The 22,933-nt window shown below is 40.1% G+C and overlaps 1 protein-coding gene across 5 annotated transcripts; it reads right to left on the reverse strand.

Moving 5' to 3' along the window:
- Positions 1-1,379: 1,379 nt before the first annotated feature.
- On the reverse strand, positions 1,380-17,155 carry LOC139120234 (uncharacterized). 5 transcript variants are annotated; one of them, XM_070684458.1, is made up of 9 exons: positions 17,036-17,155; positions 13,264-13,324; positions 10,776-10,929; positions 10,141-10,236; positions 9,236-9,309; positions 4,656-4,805; positions 3,948-4,146; positions 3,285-3,482; positions 1,380-2,683 (listed from the first exon to the last, which is right to left on the reverse strand). In XM_070684458.1, exons 2-9 carry the CDS (start codon positions 13,276-13,278, stop codon positions 2,496-2,498), a joined length of 1,074 nt encoding a protein of 357 aa, XP_070540559.1. In that variant the 5' UTR covers positions 13,279-13,324; positions 17,036-17,155; the 3' UTR covers positions 1,380-2,495. The 5 variants fall into 5 exon arrangements, with proteins under 5 accessions (XP_070540559.1, XP_070540558.1, XP_070540560.1 ...); XM_070684457.1 differs by lacking the exon at positions 17,036-17,155 and having other exon boundaries at positions 13,264-13,470; XM_070684459.1 differs by lacking the exon at positions 17,036-17,155 and having other exon boundaries at positions 3,285-3,479; positions 13,264-13,463.
- Between the last annotated feature and the right edge of the window lie 5,778 nt (positions 17,156-22,933).

Here is a 22,933-nt window from a genome sequence, read left to right on the forward strand (position 1 = left end):
CTGGAAATGCCAATCCACATTTTAATAAAGTAAATACGACTGCAGTGGAAATGCTGTCGCTTGGTGGCGCCATCTCGATTGTCAGCGCCTTTCAACGCAGTGAAGGGAGGACATTGACATTTATGACTGGGCTTACTTTTCAACAATTCTTTTTAGAAATAGTTTGTCAAAAGATAAGTAAATTGTTCCACTATATCAGAAAACGAAAATTTGCTGTCAGAGAACAGAGAAACACTGTGCGCTATTTTGCTTCTTTGTAGCGGAAAATTTATAACAGTAGACTTCGTTAATAAAGTCCCCTGTATCAAAATTTTAAACTATACGGTGGAATATATTCTTAAACAAACGCTAAACCTAGACGAGAAAGCTCAGAAGAGCTTGGACGACAACGAAATGTTACACGAATTTGGTTTCGGAGAGCTGCAGTGAGGAGATGGAAGGCTACCCACTCTTGTTAAAACAAAACTACCACATTCGTATAGGGGAATGAACTTGTCAACGTCCGAACTTTAATATTGAAAACCCGGCACGTTCGGCAAAATTTAAATAAAGCTATCAGCTTAAATGGTTCTCTATTGCCTTCTATCACGGTAGAATAAAATTACAAGTGATAACAGTGAGACAAATCTTCGTTCATCGCGGGTCACAACTTAGGGGTAACTATGCAGCGTCTTCGAAGATTGTGCCTTATTTGTCGGTTGAATATCATTATCATAACTAAAGCGTTTCCAAAAGCCGACCAGCTACAAAATAGACGCAATTTCAGACTCCCCAAGTTGGTGTAAATGATTAAAGTCTGGCAATCAACATGACACACTGAGCCGTCGCACATCGGCAGCGATGGTAACTGAACCACTGTAAAACACGCTGTTCAGTTGAACAAATAGCGCCCCCTTCCATTTTTTTTAAAAAAGGAATTTCATTTAAAAGAGAATGAACATCGTCTTTGATTATGTTGCATGCTTCATGAACAATGTCGAATAAATTCATTCGATAAAGATTTCAACTTTAACCTGCTGGCGGCGACTTCCATACTTAGCATCAACAACCTTGTGTGCTACTACTAAACGTGTTTCTGTTCACAAAAAGAGATACGTGACAGTGAGCAAACTGGACTTTTGACATCCAGAATGGAAGTCTACGCCAATGGGATAAAATTCAAATCTTACAATTTTATGACGGATCTTTTGCTTCGCATGTTCATCAGTTGATTACTAGTATGTTCCTGTGTGTAAATTGGCTTGGTAACATAGTCCACTTCAGACTTTCACGTCTAAACGTACACGTATTTATTACATTTATTATGAAACCAGCCCGAATTTTCTCTTTTTCGAGTTTTCGTCAGAGAAAGGCGAATAAACAAGACGACACACTCACCCTTTTCGGTAGTATTTACAAAATTTAATGCAAAAAAACTGGCGCATGATGTAAAACAATTCTGAAACAAAACTATGATAGCCTAAAATGTATAGTTTTGAAATTACGAGACCATACAAAATAAAAACAACATCAACGAAAGGAGAGGAATGTCGGGAAAGTCTAGTGTAAGGGTATAAGGACGACCTTGAGAATAAACTTGCGGATCTTGAATGCAGCTTGGCTGTTGCAGTGGAAGGGCCGCACCCACTATACCTTACACGCGTCGATTTCTATGAGCTACTTTTGCTTTCTAAAGGTCTTTGAAATAAATAATGTCTCAAAATATAGTTAATTTCTTATCATTATTAGTACAAAACACAGAAAGGGTTGAGGGGGTTCCTGTTGACAACGGTTCCCAAAGTTATGATAGCGCCCCTGTTTCTAAAGCAATATTTGCTTTTGTTTTTTTCCCCCAGCGTGTAAAGCCAGCGGAGTTCTGTGGTATATTTAGCTTGAAAATATACTGTCACGAAAATCGTACTTGCCTACTCCTTAAGGTAGTTCGCGCCTCGAAAATGAAAGACTTGGACTTTTGTTCAAACTTTCAACCATTAACTTTCAAAATCAAGAATAAAAAACAGAGAATGGCAAATTTTGGCACTAGAGAAACTAATTATTAAACATTTACCGATATTTGAAATTCAAAATGCCATCTCTATGGGAATAAATAACATAACCGATTTTCACAAAATTAAGCAGTTGAACTGTATTTACTGCATAAACTTCAAAAAGTGAGCCCCACAAGTGGTAGGCCAAACGAGACATTGTAAAAAGTCTGAGAGTAAGAACATCTATCCTCGAGGCACAATCTACCCTTAGCAACGTGCTCGACATGTCGGTCTGTTTGTAACCATGGAGAGGTACACAAAATCTACTAGCTTCCCTACCTCCGTAATAACCTGACCTAGTTTTTTTTTTCATTCGGGCACTCCTCGACTGGGATACTAGACGTGAATGTGGGACTTCGTCGCGTCGGACAGCACATGTTGGTGTAGGTCTTCTATTGGGAGACGGTGACCCCGGAGGTTAAGACGTCCGTAAAAGAGTCATATACCCAATAAATGATTTATATTGTTCTATTTTGTCATTTCTGCCAAAAAAGATTGTCTATAGAGTTCACAATCGCACCAGACGCGGATCGGTTGCGTGTAAACCTCCCATTCCTCAAGGTAGAGTACTTCCCCGTCTCCTTGCGTCGGAACACAGTTCCCAGTACGTTTGAGCATGCTCAGATTGAACACTCGTTGTTTGCACATTCCATGCCCTAGATAGATAGGATGCGGATATAGATATCGAATTAGAGAAAATCAAGTTTCAATATTAACGATCTCCTGTTAAGCGTAATCATGAATGAGCATATTGAACTGATGTTATACATACATACATACATACATACATATATATACACACACACATACATACATACATACATACATACATACATACATACATACATACATACATACATACATACATACATACATACATACATACATACATACATACATACATACATACTAACAACACGTGTGTTTACATATTGTGTGTTAAAAGTGATGCGCAGCAAAGGTGATATTTAAATGTGTGATGAAAATGAGCCGACCCCTTTGAACTGTGGGGTCACTAGGGCTGGGTAGGTAAATGTCAATTGACGTACAAATCGTCTTTTGAAAATCTTCTCATGACCTACTCAGCATTGAGTACCAGGACGTACTACCTGACGCCCCATGAGCTAAAATGTCGGAACAGATAACGGACCACGCCAAAAGTAAAATAATTCAGGCAAAAATCCCTACGCAACACTACAATCTCTGAAGGATATTTCAGTGGAATAAGTCCATGTATGGACATTTCACGTTACATACCTTCTGTGGTGCCTTCGAATGGGAAGCAAGCCCTTCCAGAACCATCAGGGTCGCAAATGGCCTCGTTGATGTACCTGGGGAAATAATTTTCTGGCAGTTCTGTCGTCGCAGCGCAGACAGTGCAGAGTCGAATGAAGCGATCTTCCGTTTCAGAGCCTCGTGGCAGACAATAGTTTATCGTGGTGGTACCTTCGCCTACTTCAAAAAAATAACAGAGCTTTAGTATCATTTGCATTTTCTCCTCTTAGTATACGAATACATCCTCTCAGTATACGAGTACCTCCTGTAGACATTGTGTATGTCTACAGCAAAATTTTGTTGTAATTTGTTCGCATAGCAGGACGGTATGACGTAAGGTTATGGGAGTACAAAGGTTGATTTTCAAACGTCAAAAAAATCTCACAATAGTTGCGTTGCCTGGACTCTGGTTAGCTATGTAAATAATTAAAGCTACCTGAAATTTGCTTTTGATTAGCCTCGTGCGTTAATAGCAAATTGCGGAGAGGAAATCCGTCGTGTTAGCTGGCTCACTAAACGCTGAATGGTGCATATCAGTTTCAAGTCTTCTAATCGGTGATTTTTGATCGGAAGTTTAAATAAATAGCCTACGAAGAGCGTGTATCACTGAAACTTGTTGGAAAGTGCTTGCGGCGTTAAACTAACCTCCGTCGACATCTCTTGTCATTCGTCGCGAGATGTTCAATTCTTCCGGGGTTTTGATGTCCTGAAGCCCTAGCTTCTGCGCCTGCGCAGTGGCCTCTTCTTTTGACCAATCGTAAGTCTTCATCAGTTGTTCGATCTGGTGTTTGAGGACTTTGTTTGCTCGTTGCGGATTGAATCTTTCCGGTTCGTACGTGTCATTCTACATGGAAACACATATTCAGAAAGACGTTATGACCTAATAGTATTGGAATTTTCATTTTTACTTTGATGGTGGTTGATCGAAACAGGAAAAAAAACTCAAAATAAGAGCAGACTTTGGTATGGCATGACACTGCAAACGACACTTTGAAGTTTGAAGTCGATCAACCGGTCAATCAATCTGTTGATTGACATATCATATAAATTAATTTATGACGAGATAACCGATGACTGTATACGTCAAAGATAAATATGAAATTCTTGATGCAATTACAGAAGTTTTGTTTCACTGCGCGTCAAGTCAAATTTGTGATGTGCATCATGGTGTCTGTGATAAAGCAGTATACTGTCAGAATTCATTTTCTTAATCACACGTGTAATACTGTGAACATTCTGAGAAAATCTATGACATAGTTCGTGTAAGGTATTGCTAAAAAGTGGAATGGAAGATTTATCATATTCTTTCAGTTTAATGTACTTGCAGCCTACATGATTATGACAAAATGTTACCTTGACTTTGGAAATTTCCAGAATGTCAGGAAAGTTATCGGGTGTTATTCCCATGTAGCGGTTGTTGAATTCACCAAGGTTTCGAAGCTGGTCGTATAGTTGAGCCTCAGTTTTGGGCTGGCAGGGACTGCCTTCCGTGCTATCTTCTCTCTGTCAGGAAAAAAAAGGACAAAGGCGGTTAGAACCAGTTTGGGGCAATTTTGCTCGAAAATGGTTGATACGACTAATGAAGTCATTCCTGTTCGGGCAGGTCTGTGCTCAGTGATGTCATAACGGCGCTCACCACGTTTCTCTCCGTCCGCGACCTGCCGCAGAGTCTGAACCAGGAGATCGGCTTTCCGTCGACGAGAGAAAGCGCGCTGAGTATGAGGTAGGCGAAAAATATGGATAGGAGTGACGACTTTCTTGGAATGCTGTGGAGAATCGCTGAGGTTTGGTGGAGGCAAGTGTCAAACACTCGGCAAGCCGTATTTCTCCAAGCCATGTGACTGTGATTATGCACGCTCGTATCGCTGTATAGTAATTGCTGGATGGCTTTGGACGAGCAGGGGGAGCCGGTGCTTAGTACAGAATGTTGGTTGGTGAACCGAGCATTCGACTTTTTATCAAGCGCTGTTTTGCCCACTCCCCAGTTGCAAGCTGCCAACCGACGCATCAAGGTTAGTAACTCATTGATACGAAGAGCCAAATATTTAGATTGCCCGTAATGTACAATTTATGAACCCCTACAGTTATTTTGCCGGGTTGACGGTGTGACCCTTCACCCAGAATGGAGTCTCAACTTTTTTTTTCAACAGAGGACCAGCATTCTTTGCATTTTAGCGCAAACACGTGTACATACAGCATTAAAAGTTGTTATTTGTAGAACATGTTACCCTTTTGACATTACAGGTACGATTATAGCTGCGATCGGCTCCCCACAAAAGATGCACCTCACATATTTTGTGGACAGCCGATCAAATACCGGAAAACCATGTCGTACCAGGCTACAATCGCACCTTTTAAAATTTCAGGAGTGGGAATCCCGCTATGTCAAATTCTGATCTGTAAACAGTTTTGTTTTTCTAAATGCAGTTACTTTGAATAAATTTACTCCATTTTAACAGATTTTGCATATTGTGATATGATCATCAAAGTTTCGTGGTGATATATGGACAGTTTCGAGATACATTTGTGATTCAAGGTTCCTGGTCAAAGAATCTCCTCAGAGTTGCGCACATTCAATGTCATATTATAAATATAGAAGGGAATCTACAATCTTGTTCTTCTCTTTCGATATTGACTCCGCACACGTTCACAAAAGAGAGCAAAAATGGTCGGTCGAGGTCCACAACTTTTATCAGCAGAAATCGATTACGCATATTTCACGTGCTTTCGACACTTCCACACGCTCCTAAGGTCTGTCATGAAATATTAATATGACTCAATCATACGAAAATATGAGTTATGCATTTTTTATCGACAGTAGGCGTTGACATGTACTGCAGCAGGGATTCGTGTGCCGCTGCCTCCTCCCACGTCAGTCGAGTCGACCCTCTGACGTCGATGCAGGCTGCCGCCACAATATTCAAGTTAAACAGAAAGAATCTACGCATGCATGTACTATTTGTTAAGGATACTTAGTATAATAGGCTTGCAAAAGAAGTGAGCCATGAATATTTAAGGGAGGGAGGCTGAATTTTCCCAAGCAGGTGAGAAAACATAATTAGTATAATAATTCCCACGCAGGAAGCGTTGGCATTATCATCATCAGTTACGGAACGTATATATTTCCGTTTGGAACGATTTTCTGTGTCCATTTCAAGCGAAATGTACAACTTGTTGCGTTTGTCCACCCGTGCTCCCTTCCATATCGGTATAGTTGACCCAATTTTTAGGACACTTTTGTCTGAAAGTTTTCCATGAACATGTTTTTGTAGGGACACAACTGAAAATGTAGGCTTTGAACAACGACAGAATTCCAAATTTAAAACATCCATTGAAATTTCTTTGCGGTAGAGCTGCCTATCTTGTCTCTCAGACTATATCCACGAGGCGATTAAACTTATGTATATAGATTTATTTTTGTACAGCAGTGTTTTTTCAAGTGTAAACCGACTCCAAGTTACAACGCTACTGAAAAGTGACTGTCCTGATATCTGCATACAAAAAAATAACAGTGCTTGATCCGAGACTGAAATAAATTTAAATCTTCGGCCTGTTTTATATTTATTCTTTGTATATATTGCGAGATATCCGTAATACAAGCGTCTGAAAAGAGACAACAGAAACACAGAGGAAGATATCTTGCCATGATATCAGCGTAAACACCATAATCGTTATAGCCATCATTTCATCAAGGAATGTACGAAGTGCCGGCCCAACTACTACAGAGGCAAAACAGGACAATTTACTGGAACATCTGACTACTATGGAGGCTCGGAGTTGAAGAAAGGCCAGTGAAGAGTGTATATGACTGAGTGACGATCAGGTCAGATCGGATTTGTACTCAGGGATGTGGCTGCTGTTGGCTCTCGCATACCACTCCTCAGGGCTGCACTTGGCGTTTAAGAATAGTCGTGTCGCACAAACTTGCATTGATTGATGTTTGCTCACAAAACTTGCGAGTTGCCGGTTTCTTGACAACGGCAAAGCTGCGAGTATTTGAATCACACGGTGTGGCTGTCCAAGTGTCAGTGAACCTTCGCTCAATTGCCACTTTCCGTGGGCGGGAATGCCCAAACACAGTGACGTAACGGACACTCACTATCGACGCCGCTCTCCTCGCTGTGTAAATGGAGATCGACGAATTTCTCATCTCGGTTGTGAGGCAATGATGGCCCGTTATGCACTGTTAGAGAGGTGATGGCTTTGTTCTCAATGATAATGCGAAAATTTCCCTGACATTTTAAAGATTTTGTTCGATGTTATTGAAAGATAAACGTTCGCAATCCGACGTGGACTTGAGACAGGCGAGCGGTGAAACAGTCAGGTTGTAAGGATTCTGGACTAGCTTTTCCAAATACAGGTGATGTGTGCGTGAGCTCTTCGTTTCGAAGTTCGGTCATCTAGATCCGAGCCACAGGTACAAAGTATGGACATATCTGTCCATGGTAGAAGTGAGAGAAGCCGGCCAACGGCAATATAATGTGTTTGCTGACAACAGCTCTCCTCGGAACAATCTTAGATCCACCTGAGTGTACAGCAAACATTGGCACCACGTCCAACTCAACTCGGCTGCACTCCCTCGACAGGCGATTAAGACGGATGCCCTTAGAGGTCACGGGTCAATCTAATTGTCCAATTTCAGTGTATAATGTTAGTTTCCTCCCACCATGCGAGTAGCGACACCCGTTTCAACCGAATCTCTTTCTCTAGATTTTTACAGCCCCTGTCCCTTCAAAGGTCGAGTGATTGGTTTGTGCATTTGGTGATAGAATATCTGTCCTATTGAGATGTCTCTCTGAGGTACTATAGTCCCATAATTCTGCAAACTGTGTCAATTGAAATAGAAACAGCGCATGTCTAAATATCTTAACAAGTTCAACACACTCTGACTGATTCATTTGTATGTGTCGAGATTGAAACAAATATCGGTGAGTTTTCAAAGACATACCGATCGATTTTTTGTTTTGTTGTTTTTTTTGTTTGTTTCACAGAAAGTGAAAACCCTCATGACTTTTGTATCAATGGCCATTCTGCATCAGATCTAGATATATAGCCTCTCGTTCATCCTTTTTAAGCATTTGTTACATGCTATCTGTCTCTGTCTCCATGTTACACGTCTCTCTGTACGTCTGTTCCCTCCTGCCTCTCCATCTGTTTGGCAGTCAACCAGTCAGACCAGTCCAGCTTCACATCTGTCTCTGCGTCTCTGTGAACATCTCCGTGGGTGATCATTTGTCCCATGGTTGATGCCAGCGTAAAGCATCAGGGCTCGGTAGTAAGGCGCCAAAACAGAACCGGTGTGTGAACATTTTAAGCACCATGTTCATTTACACACGGTTGAACGCGCTACTATTTCGAGATTAACAACTCCGCAAAATGGTACGTACGGTCATATCAAGCGAGAATTTAGCAGCTTCAACAAAACTGTCGCGCTGCAAATATGAGTAATAACCTGGTAAAAGTACACTTTTAAGGCATGGCTCCGAGCCGACATTTCTTACTTAATTTAAGCGATACTCTAGCTCGTATAACCACTTTATTTAACAATAGTGGGTGCACACATTTAGACTGTTGCGATGCAGAGCAAAAGTGCAGCACCATACTGATCTCGATTTTCACTCTCCACGCGAGCCACTACATTTTTCTTCCGCTAAATATGGATTGTAAGAATGTAGGACAGTGATGGCTTAGTGAAGACAGGTCAACTTATCGCGTCGAAATTAGAACATTGAGATGGTACATATTTTGCGCCAAAATGTTGGACATAACGAAAAAAATGTTTCTCGGCCTTGAATGGTAGCCAGGTATGGTATCTAGTGATTACACAAACAGTAAAGCTCGCCCAACATGTTTGTTATGAACCCGACAGAAGAGATAAAGATGGCACGGGTTTTAATTTGACAACTTGCTGATACAGCAGTTCGGGTACTCACGACCAAGAACACTGTTGGCGTCGTCCCTTGCTCATCATCGTTGAAGACGATCTCATCCGGATCATTGTTATCAGCTGCAAAGATAAGATAACGCAGGTTAAATACGGAGACATGCATGAAAAGTCAAGTAATTACAGCATTTAGAGAAACCCCTGAAAGGTACGACCAAAACAAATGCAAGACCTCATCAGATACAGACAAAAACAGACAAACTTCATGTCATGGGTCAATATTGCTTCGCTTGGCATAGTGTATGGCCTCCTGCTGTCAAAGTTTTTCATTGGACGAGGTTCATGAAGTTGAAAGTTGATTCACGGCAGAAACGTTGAAAGCGGTGAAAGTCTAATGAAGATAAGGCGGTCGCATAAAGGTCTTTAAAATAGTTTCCATTTTTAAGATCTCTTGTCATATGCACATGTATGTTTCTGATCGACAAGTTCCAATGTCCTTTTTTCATGTCGAATTTTGAACTCGTCTGTGGTTGAAAGTGATTGCTTTCCACTACAAGGAAACATTTCTGGTGAGATTTGAACAGAAAACTAGTGTTTCAACGCATTTAAATTCTTTAGAAAAACAAAACATTCGCAAAGTGTAAATATAATTCGAACATTTACAAACTATCAAGGAAAGCTCGTTTCATACTGCCACGTCATTGATCCATGACACGGAAATCTTTCAGGTGAGAGTAACTTATCCCATTCTGAGATTTCAGATCTGCTAAAGACACGGTCTCCAGTATATAGACAGCCACTGCTGATTTTAAGCCCATAATGCATTGAAAGATGAAGACATCTTTTGAGGGGGAGACCGTATAGCACTGGTGACGATTTAAGCACACCTTGCCAAAAGTCAGCGGCAGTTTCAGCGTCGGTTTTGATATATCTGCAAAACTTGAGTTTCTTTACCTTCACTCTCAGGGCCTGCTTCGGTGGGTTCGGCGCTGTCCTCGACGCGGCAGAGTCCATCACTATGGTCGGGATCTCCGTCTGCTGTACAAGAGTCTGCCGGATGAATCCAAGAACATTGTTTTTGAGGAATGCTCAACAAGTAAGAACATAATCGTTCTGTTTATTTTTTTGGCGAAACGTTGAAATGATTACTGCAAACATATATTGTAGCTACAACTTGATCAAGGAAATTTGAACAGAAGGCTAGAATACAATACTGACTTCGATTTTTACCCACTAAAAAGCTTACAAAGAAATTGCCTTAATGCTGGAAATATGGAATTTCTGCATTGAATTGTCATTTGCCATATTCGTCACGTCACATGTGAGTACGTTTCTAGTACTACATGATATCACATCAGATACGATATTTTGCATTATTAATAAATGAATATAACCTTCATTCATTCATTCACAAAAATTGAGACAAAGAAAAAAAACGGTAATAAAATCTAAAACCTAAACCGCGCCAGTTTGTTCAAACTGGATCAGTTTGTTGCCAGGGAACAAGGTAAGTGGAACTCGAGCGATAACCGTAGTCTATCTCGCCCGCAGACACAGTGCCAGGACCCGAAGAACTCTACACAAATTACCTCCTGTGACGATCCCAGCTGGTGTCATGGTAACCTGGCAATCCTGGTCAATTATAGTGCTATCTCTGGTATCTTGCTCTTCGTGGCTGCTGGTATTGGACGAGACCAGGATCAGGGAGATCACCACTCCAAGGACGACGGAGATAGCAAATACCTGGCAGGGTGAGACAGAGAGAAGAGCTAGAACAAAGCTGAATCAATGGATATCGGTAAAATCAGAGACCTATTGACAACCGTGACTGGCAGTTTGAAGTTCCCCATAACCATAGACAGTTTCTGTATTGTCTATGCCATAACCTTGACTTAACAATTGAGGGCGCGAGCAATATGAGGAAGATGGACCTTAACATGGCAACAGATTTCCTTGCCAGTTAAACAGCAGTCTGATGTACAATAGTTCTATTAGTGAATATTTATGGAGTCTGTCCAAGTCTTTACAACCGTGCAGTTCCTTCATTAGCTCCCTTGTATTGTTACACATCTTAATTTTATCGCATTTCCAATTTACTTCGTAAATACATTTGGTGTTTCCTTCCGCCATAACTGGTTCAATTGCGATGCATTCGCTGTCTCACCAACGCATTGTTTGCGGACACTCTCGCAATAGTCATCTTTATTCGATGAGCTGAAATGTACCAAATGCGAAGTGGTATAATGCTAAACATGTCAATTTCGAACATACTCGAAATGACATGGTGTGTCTGGCACAGTTGTTGAATGAGTTAGGACTTTAACCTAGCTTCTCGGTGATTTTGTCTTATCGGCCACGGCCGATTCCCCGCCTATTGGGTTACCATCGTCAGTCAACTTCTCAAACCGAATCCCTGCCTTGAAGAAACAAAGGAACGCCTGTTTTGGCGTCAAAATATCACCTGTGTGGACTTTGAGTCGTACCGATCAATCATAATTGGACTTTGAGTCGAAATTATGGACAATCATTTGTAATAAAAAATCATCATCTTTCGAGAGATTAGTGCAGTACTGTCAGGTGAGTCAGCATTTAGGCAAATATTTATCTTTTAGTCCGACACGATAAAAGAACGGCGGACAAAATGAAGCGAATCCATCGCGACAGAACGCGAGGATGAGTATGACAACGGTTTGATTCAAAACAGAATTTTGAAACTGTGAAGCCATTGTGAAACAACGGAAATGGAGTGCTTCTATGCTTGTATCTGTATAGTCTTTGCTGTTTTATGTCACGTGATGAACACGTATTTCATTTATTTTGTGATGTTTTAGATTTTTCTTCGGTCTTAATATGTAATCAAAACCTAGTTTGTCGACGATGTCTGTCTCTCCAAGCGGTCACGCGATTGCACCATGCAACAGCCGAGACCTGAAGTAAATAAAGTTCACGAAATTTGAATGTGCGAAAAAATATTGCAGTTTGATTTGAAGTGTTGATTACTAAATCAAGCAACGAGATTCAAACCAGTCTGCCTAACTATGGCACATGGTTCTTTTGATTCAGGTAACAATATGTGTTAAATTGTTATATGAAACATCCATCCACTCATCCACATATCCATCCACTTATCCGTTTGCTTCTTGTTAAGAATATCTCAATAGTTTTGGTGTGATAAAACCGAAGAGGTTCCAGACATTCCATTTTTCCGTCCTTATACCTGTCCGTCTCTCTGTCGATACGTCCATCTAACCATCCACACACTTAGATAGATAGATAGATAGATAGATAGATAGATAGATAGATAGATAGATAGATAGATAGATAGATAGATAGATAGATAGATGGATACATACATACATACATACATACATACATACATACATACATACATACATACATACATACATACATACATACATACATACATACATACATACATACATATATACATTGGCCTACATGCCTTGTGTCTTTGTTTCTGTTCACATGTGATGGAGTTTTTAAACAACTTCTATACAGACAGCTGCAGTGTTATTTCGATGATTATTACTGTTGATGTCTTATCTAATATTGGTTTCACTTTTAAACCTACCGGCTGCCTCTTACTCTAAACTGAATGATTCAGTTGTGTGCGGGTTCCCGCGGTGCAACTACAAATCCGAACCACCTGGGTTAGAGTTTGTGGAGACCCGCACACAGTACTAAATCTTTCAGATTACTCTTGCTTACACATGAAAATTTAAACATCGTACATTAAATGTTGAAGTTGAAGCGTAATATCTTCAGATAAGCAGAGACCATTCGTAACTTTTCGAAACGAGGACATAAAAATGACGAAACTCCCCTGCATAAAACGCTTTTTTGAAACCTGTATCACGTCTTTATCCCACAATTATGAATGGACCGTGGTAGAGCACTAACAAAGAACCTCGGCAAGGGTTTATCACGTTTGGGGTGAAAGTTCAAGTTCAGCAATATGCAAAGTTTACCAACGTGACACCCGACTAGCGAAAATAGCAGCAGCAAGCGACCTTGTGCGGCCATGTCGACTGTTAGGAACAAAGCCTGCTAACTTACCTTTTTTCCAATCATCGTGTTCTGTTGACTCGTTCGTCAGACTTGATTCTTCGGACCAATGCTAAAAAATAGAAGGCAGTGTTCTTGATGGGAAAATGTGGACGTATCGGTGGTTTTAAAGTTCGATTGCAGAAAAAAGCGAGACCATAGACACCACCGCCAGAGGGTAGCTTAATATAGCGTCGCGCCCGACACACCCCGTCGGATGACGATTCGGCGATTGTTTGCAATTTGGATTAACTTCCGCTGAAAGGTCACGCAAATATCGTCATCATCGCCCGGTGCCAGGCAATCGCGCGGAACGCACGTCTTTCAAGAGTCGACGAACACTGCGTACCCATAGTGGGAAAAAACCAACAACGTAAAACACATTGCCAATAAAATTATATTTTGACGCTTCCAGAACCGCATCAAAGTAGTAACGACCCATAAAATCAAAAGCCTCCACCTCTTTTCAAAACAGAGGCCTTCTGAGGTAATATCTTCCGGTTCGTACCCTGGCCCCGTCATGTTTCGTTAGCCGTCGAACCTGGCATAACTATTGACACTAACCAGAGAAAATAAAGGTTTAGAAATATATTTATATTCATCGTACATCAAAAACAAATAAAATGAATTCATCACAAAATGCTAAAGTTCAGGAGTGATGGTACTGCGTTTAGTCACAAGGTAAATAAAAAAAATCAGATTAAACTAGCCCAAGGCTGTGACGATTTCATTTAATGTGCGTGGAAACTATACTATGCGGTTATTGCGGCACAATGTAGGGCCTTGTTTTATTATAGTGACGAAAAACTACTGACAAAATTTTCATAATTTTTGTTCTACGAAACGAGAAAATGTTTTTCTTCTTCTCCTTAATGTTGAACTGCATAGTTTTAACGTTTATGTATTTATGTTAACGCATCTCACCGTGTGCAACACGCGATGTTGTTATCCACTGGTGGATTTTAGTTAAGACTGAAATTAATGTGAATGCTGGACGTGAATCGCATCGGACTGTGTTTACAAAATGAAAACTGGGCATTTCGACACGGATTCGGGTGTAAGTGGTGGGGTTTGGGCATAAGAGAGCAGGAACTATATCTTAAAGAAATGCATAGACAATACAGTACAAGTTACAGTAGTGACGATTGACCTTGACAATCTGGTGATTTGAGTCGATCGAAATATATCAAGACCAACTGTGAGCTTTGAAATGTGAAATGGAGAGAAACACATGTTATGGTAGCAATGACATTTGAATGTTTAAAAGTGTAACTGATATATAAACAGGTAAATGTAAAAGTAAATAAATGAATGACTACCCGAAAAAAAGGCAAGTAAGATTTAGAAAAGATGCTGAATTCGAGTTACCGTACAAGGGATCGCTTTATCACTTTCCAGGGGAAAGTTCCCCTGAATTTTAAGAGTATGTAGTCACGTTTGTCTTGAAATGCCTAGGCCAGACCTCGTGCCCGCACTCCCCCCCCCCCCCCCCCCCCATCCTGTGTAATGCGCCAAAGGACACTGCGTTTGTAACGAGACAGTTGCGGAATACGGAAATATTTATTGCATGTTTTCGCCGGTGAAAATGTTTGCGGTGACTTTGGAGTAGACGATTGCGCAAGGTTCGCACTGGCTTGTTCCTGTATTGGTCTATATCAGAAAACATCCGGCAATCAGTGGGACCACAATCGGCCTATCTGGCAGCTGTGAGTGTTCCAAAGTGTCATTTCCGCTGCTTTTTGTGCAGTTTGAATCTATAAACAACAAATTATGTCAGCGAAGGACATCTGTATGCGTGACATTGACAAAACAGCTGATAAATATGAAAGTTAATTTCAGTTCAACTCAAAATATTACAGAGTTATACCTGTAAACTGTTTACAAGACCATTTTGTCAAAGCAGTCATCGTATTTCAAAAAGACTGTATAAGATATTAACAATTTACATGATATGAAAACCAAATTGTAACAGGTCTCTCACGAAAATGATGCGGTTAAGTTTCTTTCACTTGATCGATTTTCAACTTCCCTAATCCAACTACCGCGATATGAAAATAATAATTCCACAAATGTGTACATGCCTTGGTATCTCTGACACTCAACGAGGTGACGGCAATACGTTCTCCGTTCAGTGTCGTACAGTACATACGAATTATCATTTTTTGCCTTGCGCTGTCATTTTTTTTCAGAAAAAGAATGTCAAAAATAGACGCTTTAGGTCGACGTGTGCCAGGATGAGAAATTTGCTTTTTTGCCTTATACCTGAGAGACAGTAACTGTACCCAGTGATAATTTTTCATTAATTTTCCCATTAAGTAAAAAAATATAAATATTCAGGAAAATTTTCCAGTTATCAGACTACAGGGGAAAGGTCATCTGTTGATCTGGACTTGCTCCACGTCACGGCAGAAGGAAACGAATAGCACGGGCTACCGCAGAAACGATGCCCCGTCAGACTTGGACCATGGAGCACGCGGATTGTCTTGTCGCATGGGAACCGGAAGTGCACAAAAGTCGGTGCAATACGCGCGCGTGTGTAAGCCTTCAATTATTACCAGGATGTGGCCAATGTAGACGATCTGACATTTTATTTTTGTACTGGAATAAGTACGAACATCTGGCATGAGTATTTCACGTTTCTACCCTCTTTGTAAACTTGAGTCACCAGATCCGATACAGATTTCACACGATTACGAGTGTGGGACGTCTGACGGGGAGCACCCGACCGGAGAGGTACTTTGACTTGCAAGCCCTGATGAACGTCACGTCGCCAGACGGCGAGACATTTGCCTGTTGGTTGCAACTGGTAGGTGCTGTTTCATTTCATTTCATTTTATTTCGTTTTGTTCATATAAAAATGAGTGAAATATTTTGACTTCCGATATACCAACCGTTGAAGCAAAAATACAACAACTTGTTCTTTCCAAAAGTCAAATCGTTCATGGTAGACCTAGAAACCAATCGTAGAAGCACTCATTAAGAACACTATGTCAAGAGCGAAGAAACAGGTGATGGAATATTGCATCAGTATTAACAATTGTGTCTGAAGTTACTCAGTAAGTCGTTTGATATTTGTTCAGATGTTTTCTTTCATAAGTAAAATGGTGACCTTTATTAGTTTTTCTTGAATTTCTCATTTTTAAGCGAATAAAAACGACTTTTTTTCATTCAAATTCTTCACTTTTTCCGTTCAAATTCTTCATTGTTCTTTCGGTCATACAGCTCTAAGTTCTATTGAGATATCTTAAAGAGACAAATAACCGGTTACTGTATTTAATGATCATGTTTCTTTTGTTCCAGAATACTCGTTCCTTGTTTTTTTTCTCCTGTAAGAGAAGTTTAAACACAAAGTATATGACAATTACAGGGGCACAAAATATTGTTTACGTATGCTTCATTTTGTCCAAAATTGAAAACTAGTCTAAAACTCGTACTAATTGAAAGCTTCATTGCATTAACTTTTAAATGCAGTTTCATTTTTCACTGTTCTTTTTTCCCGGCTATTTTAACAGCTCTAACAACGGGAATTTTCCCATTTTTTTGGGACTAGGACAAGAAAAAGTACCTGCATTTAAAAGTTACTGGTAATTGAGCTTTGAAGAGACAAAGTCGGGGTTTTTTGGCACTTATCAGTCGTTAAATACCTTCTTAAAATCCCCATGAACTCATTTAACTTTGAGAAGTGAATAGTCGCTGGTCGTGACGTCACTGTACCCTGAACATGCTGACTGAACAGAAGGGTGACAGTTTGTGACGTCACTCATCACCACATTTGCATACGTACCTGGCAGATTCCAGACGGTATGTAATCGTTCTCCTTTGCCTGTTCAGTCTGTAAGAGCTGTTAAAGGTATGTCATGTCCATCACTCTTTCAGCCGATATTAAACTTCTGACCATAATTTCAATTTCTTGAAAATACAAAATTTACGAAAGAGATGTTTAGAGAGCGAGACTTTGTCCGTTTCAGATGAATTCGTCAAGGGACGATGTTAGGGTTTTTGATAAAATTCTAATTATTTTCGCGTTCCGGCGAACAAATGAGAGCTCTTCTCATACTTTTTAGAATATGTTTGAATACAAAATTCTTAGGTTAATTGCCACCGTAACCTTACAAGCTCCATGTCATTGTCAAATAGGTTATTGTCGGGACTTAGTCTGAAATTCAGTTATCAACAACGATATTGAGCATTACACGCACACGCAGGATGTGTCGATAAGTCAAAAGCTATTTCGGCATTATTTTGGGAGAAGATAATAAAATACATTTTCACAAACATGAGAAATGAAAAACATATGACAAGTTTTCGCTGTTGCAGTAAAATTTGCTATTGACCAGAGTGTGCCCTTTGTGTACAAAAACCGACAACCCTTACTTCTTTCCTCTTTCCCGTGTCTCTGTCACTGACATCCCCATGCCGTTATACCTCCTTGCAGTTCGGTTGTCACCTACATTACACAGGTACATCTTTATCCTAGATTCGATTTCTGCAGCTAGCTGCTCCACTTTTCAGGCTCCCCAAACAGATTTCCTGACTTAAAATTTCAGTCATGCACTTTGGTCGGGGCACCCGCACACTACGGAATATTTCAGTCCGGCTCCATGCCGCTGAAGTGGTTTAGATTTGTGAGAAAGATATTATTTCTGTAGTTCTGACAATAACATGGCATCTCTCTTGCTCTTGATTTGTGATAGTTTCGTAAAAAAATCGTTTATTAAGTTGTATGCGGGTTTTTGAGAAGTCAGGGCTGCAAGTCTGCAATGTCTCGTTCACCGGACGTCTAGTAAGTTAATTTTTATTGTCAAGCACAACTGTATAAAATTGTTGAGATTTGCAACAGGACAGTCGCACATTATCAGTTGCTTGCTTGCAAAATCAATAGGCTTTACTGAAATATTTCGCCTTTGATGTCATCAGTATTGCCACGGATATTTAAACGCATACAGATCTATCACCACCCGTTCCAGTATGCTTTTCAGATGTGGCACGAACCGCATTTTAGTATGTCATATCTCTATCATTTCCTTATGCTGGTATGAAGCCATTCTCATGTTTCCCTCATTTCCAATGCCCGCAACCTTGAACGTGAGAAAAATTCCTCACATTCCCCTCCTTTACCTCCAAAATAATAGAACAAAAAACCTGTCGACACATATGCGGCACAAAGATACCAGTATGAAGATTTGATAGCCGGGTATTACACGTTCACACACCCAGTAGCCTATGATCGGAATTCAAGACATTTCTCAACTACCAGCTAAATTATTCAAAAAAGTGTTTAAAAAGAGTGAAACGCATCACCAATCGAAGGAAAGAAGACACACGTACAGGGCGAAGACTGCACTTTAAGAAAACTGTATTTTCATTTTCTGATGTTGTTGCACATTTTTAGAGACACCGGGATGTATCTGAAAGCTGAGGACAGCTTTCTTAGTGAAACAGAACGATGTCATATCTCTATCATTTCCTTATGCTGGTATGAAGCCATTCTCATGTTTCCCTCATTTCCAATGCCCGCAACCTTGAACGTGAGAAAAATTCCTCACATTCCCCTCCTTTACCTCCAAAATAATAGAACAAAAAACCTGTCGACACATATGCGGCACAAAGATACCGTATGAAGATTTGATAGCCGGGTATTACACGTTCACACACCCAGTAGCCTATGATCGGAATTCAAGACATTTCTCAACTATCAGCTAAATTATTCAAAAAAGTGTTTAAAAAGAGTGAAAACGCATCACCAATCGAAGGAAAGAAGACACCACGTACAGGGCGAAGACTGCACTTTAAGAAAACTGTATTTTCATTTTCTGATGTTGTTGCACATTTTTAGAGACACCGGGATGTATCTGAAAGCTGAGGACAGCTTTCTTAGTGAAACAGAACGATGTCATATCTCTATCATTTCCTTATGCTGGTATGAAGCCATTCTCATGTTTCCCTCATTTCCAATGCCCGCAACCTTGAACGTGAGAAAAATTCCTCACATTCCCCTCCTTTACCTCCAAAATAATAGAACAAAAAACCTGTCGACACATATGCGGCACAAAGATACCAGTATGAAGATTTGATAGCCGGGTATTACACGTTCACACACCCAGTAGCCTATGATCGGAATTCAAGACATTTCTCAATATCAGCTAAATTATTCAAAAAAGTGTTTAAAAAGAGTGAAAGAAAGACTGGAACGACAATTCCGGGAGGCACTACGCTGGCGTGTAGATCTGGGTATGACCCCGTAGTTAGAGTAGTCTTAGTTTTTGACTTAGTTTATTGTTTAGTTTAGTTAGGGGCATCCTGGTGTCTCTCCCTTAGCAGTAAAATTGCCAACCACCGCATATCTTCGTCTCCGTGTGAGTATATGTTCCCCAGTATTTCCCAGCTTAAGTTCCCGTGTACTCGAAGCTAAGCCAAGCGAGTAAGATTCCCCGACGACCAAGAGATCTGCCTAGACGTTCCCCACGACCTTCCTTTTTTTATTTTGACATTAGTATGTCAGCTTGCCGTTGATCTCTTATTTCAGATGGGACCGGGAGCGATACATTACCGATTCTAACTAATGCCAGTCAATGTTTAAAGTGGTCTGTTCAATAGAATCCAACAACAGCACAATGTTGTAAGCCAACGAATGTGCTGTGACATGTATTTGTTCTATCGTCGCCAGCACTATCCGAATAGATTCCTGTGGTCAGCTGCAGGTATTCAGACTCTGAAATCTATACCTGTGATTTTTCTGATATACTTGGACAAGTCTTTTACACTCATCGGCCATTGGTAACGTTCTCTCCGCATGTCAGTTACTTACCGCTACAGAAACTCGGGACAAACCGAACTCTGGACTCGCCATTACTGCCGGCAGTGTGCAGGGCGCATGACCCGTTTAATGCGCAACGCTGTCCTGTTCCACCATATCAGCACAAAGAGACTGCATCCAGGTACATAAACTTATCGAAATGTTCTTCTTTTGCGAACAAAACCTGATTCTTTGACTCCTTAAAAAAGTTCCAAGTGTTTATGAAGTACTCAACCTGCTCCTTGATGTACAAAAGAAGAATCGAAAACTAGAAAAAACTCAAACAGGAATGGTACTGTGAGCTGTAAATTACCTTACAATATCAAACATCCGTTACGAGGAATAATTGGTTCAGAAAATACAAGATGTTTTACCTTACAGAGACTTTGGGATTTGTGAGGCTATCGAAGAGTTAGAAAATAACGAAAGGGTAGGTTTTAGTGTGTAAACTCATGGCGAGTATTTTAGAATTTGTTGGGCGAGCAACTTGAATTCCCGAGGTTGGGTTTTTAGCTAACAGGAATATAATTTGAAAGCCCTCTTAAGAGGAGTCTGATTACGATAAATGGGTGTCAATATGTAAGATCGTCAAATACACGGGGGAAATAGATTGCTAGAAAATTGTATACGAAGTTGCTTGAACAGATCGTTTGGCAAAAATATATATCGGCAGACACGATTATGTCGCTCTATTGTTGAATTTTCGTTTCTCCAAACACCTGTCTATCTCGACGTTAATTTAATATTCTTAACGCACCCCCCATAAAAGATTAATTTTCGAACCGTTACTGCATCAGTTTAGGAAAATAACTAATCGAATTAATCTTCCCCATACCTAGATTATGAAACCATATATCAGACCAGTTCGTTATACAGAGAACGAGTTATCTGTATTCATAGATTATTAATTATTACTGCTTGTGTAAAAATCAAAATTTTAAATTGCGGAATTGTAGAGATTAACAACCGGGAAAACGTCCGAGACGAAACCCATCTTGTTTTTCGGCATTTAATTACAAACTTGCTGTTTTCGTTGATTTTCCCGACTTCACAAACAAAATAATTCGGCACATGGCGACCCCCTGTGTACCAATGCCAGTTGTCTAAAATCGTCTGAAATTCCAGCTATTGCCTGCCTTTGCTTTTCTCGTTTTTTTTCTTTTCAAATTAAAAAAAAGATACATGTTTACCCCTCTTACCCGACAATTAAAAGTTGGTGACATCGTTGGATAACACCGGTTTTCGATAAGGAATCATTAAAATTGTTTTCACACCATACTTAGTATGACCTTTGACCGCTATGGTCCGACTAGAGATATACCTTTTTCATGCCTTACTGTCAACCAGCCAGTCCCAACAATTATGACATCATTCTTGATAGTTTAAATACCCGCCTTTTTCCTACCACATGAATTTTTACTTTTATAAGGATCTCTCGACAATTTTGTCGGTCATCCATTTTTTTGTTCGTAAAGATCCCGAAGAGGACTCGAGAAATTCATGAAACAAACAAAAGTACTAGACGACAAAAATATACCCATCAATAAGCGTCGAACCACAACCACATGGCAAGACAAACGTGCACGGCATGTACTGATCTTGATTACTTTTTTACAAGCTCATTTAAGACTCAAACAGACTACAAGTCCGAAAAGTGGGTTAATAACTAAATCATGGGCATCAAACACTTAAAAGGGACGATTTGAAACGAAGTTGTTGCATTCGGACCCTGTAGCATTGACGCTTACAGATATCGTTGTTGCAAACGACCGTCGGTTACAGAATACAGGTGTAACTTTTTAGAATATCTTTTTCGAAGATTTTTTCTTCGGCCATTATTTTTGTCAAATTTGCATTGTCATACACATCTTACAACATACTGAGGGAGTGGGAGAAGGAGAGGATCCAACCCTGGACGAAACAGAGCGACCAAACGATGCCATAATGTTTTTGTATGAAGGACATTCATGTTAATGAGCGACTGACTGTCCTAATAAACTCTAAAACTCGGCACATGGTTCCTTGGGGCTATATTTGGAATTCGTCGCATGATGCACTGAAGAAAGTTGAGAGGTTCTCTTTGATTTGAAAACGAGCCAGAAAAATGGCGACTAACTCATTACCGTCGTCGATAGTTCGTTCACTTATCAATTGGCGCCAAATTCCAGGTTACATATGAGAAAATTTGCACTCGTCTCTTTACTTGTTGTGTTTCTTTTAATAGGCAATTATTCCTATCTGAAATGGAGATCTTTGATTGATTAACTTGAGTAGCATAGCATACATACCTTTGAAAATCCTGGTTCTGTAATTTGTTATTGAGGACCTTGTCACAACGTAAGAATATCCGTTCACGACATCAACAACAGAAATGTGCTGGAGTGGTTTATTTTTCTCTGCATCATGATTTCGAGCAGGAGATAGGCGTCACTTATACTGCATAACTTTTTTATCATGATCCTCTATGAAAATGCTTAGCGCACTGTGATCCATGGAGCTTATAGTACAAGTAGAAGTGTGGAAATCTATAAGGGAAAGGTCATTAGCATTTAACTGTGGTCAAATGTTAAGGTAGTATGCGTCTCGACAACAGCTTTTCTGACTCTCAAACTTTCACAATTCTCTTCTGATCTACCACTTGTGGGGACTCATGTTAAAGCTCTTCGTGTAAGAAAACTTTTCACTGTCTTAGTTTTTCGAAAAGCGAAACTGTTTGTTTTTCCTTATAGGGTTAACACAGAGATGGCGGTCATTTTTAATTTCAAATATCAGTAATTCTATTGTAAGATGTTTATCTAGTACCAACATTTGCACGGTGACCCTCGATTTTTATTCTTGATTTCGAAAGAGAATGAATGGTTGAAAGATTCTTTGACGAAAGTTCGA

This window comes from Ptychodera flava, chromosome 20 (genome assembly GCF_041260155.1).
Source record: "Ptychodera flava strain L36383 chromosome 20, AS_Pfla_20210202, whole genome shotgun sequence".
NCBI classification, from domain to species: Eukaryota; Metazoa; Hemichordata; class Enteropneusta; family Ptychoderidae; genus Ptychodera; species Ptychodera flava.

Bases quoted from the DNA above. Each gene is read 5' to 3' on its own strand.
- LOC139120234 (XM_070684455.1), bottom strand. From the start codon at position 5,310: ATGCGTCGGTTGGCAGCTTGCAACTGGGGAGTGGGCAAAACAGCGCTT. The intron at 4,806-4,938 runs GTGAGCGCCGTT...TTTTCCTGACAG, and splicing joins CGCGGACGGAGAGAAACGTG to AGAGAAGATAGCACGGAAGG. The intron at 3,483-3,947 runs GTTAGTTTAACG...ATTTTTTTGAAG, and splicing joins GACAAGAGATGTCGACGGAG to TAGGCGAAGGTACCACCACG.